General features: G+C 42.7%; 1 protein-coding gene across 1 annotated transcript; it reads right to left on the bottom strand.

The window, feature by feature from the left end:
- Positions 1–1,549: 1,549 nt before the first annotated feature.
- LOC114616131 (cathepsin L1-like) lies at positions 1,550–3,779 on the bottom strand. Its single transcript, XM_028761651.1, has 4 exons — positions 3,559–3,779; positions 2,902–3,064; positions 2,224–2,332; positions 1,550–1,896 (listed from the first exon to the last, which is right to left on the bottom strand). The coding sequence occupies exons 1-4, from the start codon at positions 3,727–3,729 to the stop codon at positions 1,797–1,799; spliced, it is 543 nt and encodes a 180-aa protein (XP_028617484.1). The 5' UTR covers positions 3,730–3,779; the 3' UTR covers positions 1,550–1,796.
- Between the last annotated feature and the right edge of the window lie 9 nt (positions 3,780–3,788).

Genomic DNA, 3,788 nt, shown 5'->3' with positions numbered 1-3,788 from the left:
TTGGCAGCCTTCCACCAAAGCTGTCTGTTTACAATAACTTCCAGCTATCTGTTTCAGTGTTTTTCCACAGAGACCCAAGACTTGGTGCTAGCAGGCATGTATGTCAGGCCTATTGCTGATTTTACACCTATGGCTGATTTTAGGCCTTCAGTGTATAAGCAGGGCTGCTCCCAACAACACTCAAAACTGAATCTCACATCATAGTACCTTTCTGCAGTGCACAGCATGCATATCAGTAGTGGCAATGCTTTCTGTAAAGAGCCAGATGTTTGGTCCTACTCAGCTCTGCCCTGTATGGACCTTACTAAAATCAGGTAAGAATTAAGTTTGTAGGAAGAAACAAAGGATGAGATTTAGGTGATCCAAATCAGCTAGAACAGGATATATTTGATGTCATAGAACAGGATATATTTGATGTCAGAGAGGTGACATTTATAGTCACATGATGATCAGGGCACATGTCACAGTCACTCACTGACCAGAGTTCAAGAAAGAACAAATGTGTAATTCAAAGCATTTTTTTTTGTAGCTAATGATAGGAAACAGGAAGAAGGGTTTATTAAAGGCTCAATGGGGGAGTAACTGTATTCCTTAGAAAACCTGTTTTTGAATCTGCATGGTCTCCTTCTTCTTTTTGCAAGCACCAAATGCCTGGGGATGGGATAAGCTTCTGCAGTTTTGAGACAGCTGGCTCACTGGATTCACACATATCAGTTATGCATGCCAGGAGATTATCAATGGTAACTGTTAAGACAAGTGAAAGAGTACGCTGGTCCCTGCTTCTGAGTTTCGAGGCCCTGTAGGGTTACAAAAGCGTCACTTCAGGGTGCCAGCATCCTGTGACTGTAGAAGTATGTATCTAGAGAGATGGCTTTTACAAGGTGACAGCAGGCCACAGGACTGATGCTTCAAAAAGGGGGATTAAAACCCAGGTTCCGTTCAACGCGACAACCTAAAGTGCCATCTTGACACATAATGGCAAATAATTTAAGCCTTGCAAACATATGTGGATTAAAAATTTAAGTTCTGGGACTGGAGAGATGGCTTAGGGGTTAAGAGCCCTGGCTGTTCTTCCAGAGGACTGGGGTTCAATCCCCAGCATGCACATGGCAGCTCAGAGCTGTTTGTAAACCTAGTTCTAGAGTGACTGGGACCCCCACACAAACGTACACACAGGTAAAACACCAATGTACATTAAAAAAAAGCCAGGCATGGTAGTACACGTCTTTTATCCCAGCAATGGGGAAGCAGAGGCAGGTCGATCTCTGAGTTTGAGAGAAGTCTGGTCTACTGTGTGAGTTATAATCAAGGTTACACAGACACCATTTTTCAAACAACAACAAAATCTGAAAGTTTTACACATGTTCTGAGACCACAGTTGAGGGTGTGTACCTCAAAATCTGATTAAGATTGTAATATGGACCTAATGACAAAAAGAATCTCCCAGTCTCCCCTAAAATACCACCTTCACCTTTCACACTCAAGGGCACTTTTGAGTGAGAGAGGCCACCATACCCAAAACAGAAGCAAGCAACATCAATCTTTTCGATGTAGATTTTTATAGAATTTGTTTACATCTTGTAAAAAATTAAAATTCAAAGCTCATGAACGCCAATCTGCTTACAGCCATAGAGGGCCAGCTGATTTTAACTGGAATAAAATGTCCCAGAATTCACACCATAGCATGGAACTCCAGTGATTCAGCTGCCATTGCCCACAGAGCTGAGGCCGGTCCACGAAGGGGAAAGCCCTCCTTGGTACACGCCATCCTCCGTCCACTCCTTGTTGTCCAGCAGTTACACGATAGGGTAAGAAGCATCGGAAGCAATTCCACAGTTGTTGTTCCGGTCTTTGGCCATCTTTATGTAGCCATCCATGCCCCAGTCTTCACCCCAGCTGGAAGAAGAACATGCGTCCCATTTAATGGAAAGAACACAATGCAGCACTTTCATTACATTAACTCTCCTTTGAAACACAGAGACAGATGTTGAAGTACACAAGGACGGTGAAAAGCCACCCACATTTGGCTCAGTACCACGTTTGGCAGTGGTTCAAATCCAATCTTAACCCTCTCCAAACTATGTCAGAGTCTTATGGTTACCACACCCTAAAACTTCTGTATTCAAAATATGTGGGATAAATGCTAAAACCTGCACCCAAATACTGCCTGCAAATTTCCTTCCCCTTAGTGTTTCAAACACGTGTGCTTTTGACTATTTATACCTGTTCTTGACCAGCCAGTACTTCCTGCCATCTGATTCTTCACCGTAGCCAACCACCAGGACAGCATGATCCAGATTAGTGCTGCTACATTCTGGCTCATAGTACATGCCTGGAAAGTAAAATTAAAGCCAAATGAGAGGCTCCTGTGGCCCCACAGTGTCTGTGGTCATCTTCAATAATTTCTAAATTCAAGGCCCAGACAAGATTGATTCAGTGTTATTGAGGCTTGAGACATGAGCTTTCATGTTACATAATGGAAGCATAGGTTAGCATACGTCTCAGGAAAAAACTTGCTTGGGAGGATGTAAGAAACCCCAACTTGCTTATAAAGTACACGGAAACCACATGAAACACAAAATATGGGTGTCAAGAAGCACCTCTGAGACTGAACTACAGAAATGGAATCTTTATTTAAAGTCTTAAAGAGTCAGCAACTTCAGAAAACTCAATAAAATTAGGTCACATAAAACCTCTTCTTGCTTATTTAAAAAACAATGGTGGGCACATGTTCATAAAACTGTCCTTAACATCAAGTAGAAGCAACACAGTTAAATATTGCTCCCGTTGAGTGTAACACCGATAACTTAAAATATTTACATAAAATAATTATGTAAATACACATTGACACATTGATGAACTGTGGTGGAAGCATAACTCTTCTGTAAAGAGAGCACTTACCCCCCTTATAGAACTGGAACGATGGGTGCTTAGTATCAATTCCAACTGAGATAGGTCCCACAGTGGCCACAGCCTTCATGAGGGCATCTTCACTAGACTGGATGCTCACAAAGCCCAGGACTTTAGCAGCAGAGTTTTTAGGATTGTACCTGCATGTTCTATTCTTTGAAAAGCAAAAGAGAAAAAGGAAAGGTTATTGCCATCCACCTCCTGGGGAACATGAGTCACTCAGAATTACACTTAGCTGAGAGCTCATATCCACTTAAGTGACTCAGCATTTGCTGCTGAGGCTCTCCAAGTGTATGTGTCTATAGAATGTCACCGGACCTGACAAGCTGGTAGATTTCGGTGGCTAATAAAAATTAGCTCATGTGCCTTCAATAACACCCTGTAGGTATTCCTGTAGATAAGAAATTTCACAGTGGAGAAGATTGTTATTTGTAGAATAGTTTGCCTGTATTCCATATACGTAGAAGCAGGAACAGCTATACAGAAACCATGGAATGGGATGAGCATGCAAAGGATGACATTCATGGCAGCACATAGGATAATGGGGTGGATTACATCATGGGAAAAATGAGTTCTTAAGGACAGTCCACTATCTGCACAATTGTTTGTAAAACCCAAGCTCGTGCAAAAGCATAGGCTCAAACTTACCAGTGCTTCATACGGGTAGGACGCACTGGTGTCCAAGCCTCCATTGTCCTTCACATACTGGAAGGCCAGATCTGGCAAGCCACCATCACAGCCTTTGTTGCCATGTGACCAGGAGCAGTCTACAAGGTTCTGTTCACTCAGAGGAACCAGTTTGCCTGTTTTCCTGAACATTTGTCCTACCAGGGAACCAACTGCACTAAAAGCCCAACAAGAGCCACAAGAACCCTAGA

The sequence above is a fragment of the Grammomys surdaster genome, unplaced genomic scaffold (genome assembly GCF_004785775.1).
Source record: "Grammomys surdaster isolate TR1022 unplaced genomic scaffold, NIH_TR_1.0 299120, whole genome shotgun sequence".
Lineage (NCBI taxonomy): Eukaryota > Metazoa > Chordata > Mammalia > Rodentia > Muridae > Grammomys > Grammomys surdaster.
Note: the sequence above shows the minus strand (reverse complement) of the source record. Positions and strands in the feature narration are given on the sequence as shown.

What these genes read in the sequence shown, in the direction of transcription:
- LOC114616131 (XM_028761651.1), bottom strand. Translation starts at nt 3,729, where the DNA reads ATGTTCAGGAAAACAGGCAAACTGGTTCCTCTGAGTGAACAGAACCTT. An exon ending in GTTCCAGTTCTATAAGGGGG is followed by an intron (nt 2,333 to 2,901) that starts GTAAGTGCTCTC and finishes TTTACTTTCCAG; the next exon opens with GCATGTACTATGAGCCAGAA. An exon ending in TACTGGCTGGTCAAGAACAG is followed by an intron (nt 1,897 to 2,223) that starts GTATAAATAGTC and finishes TTCTTCTTCCAG; the next exon opens with CTGGGGTGAAGACTGGGGCA.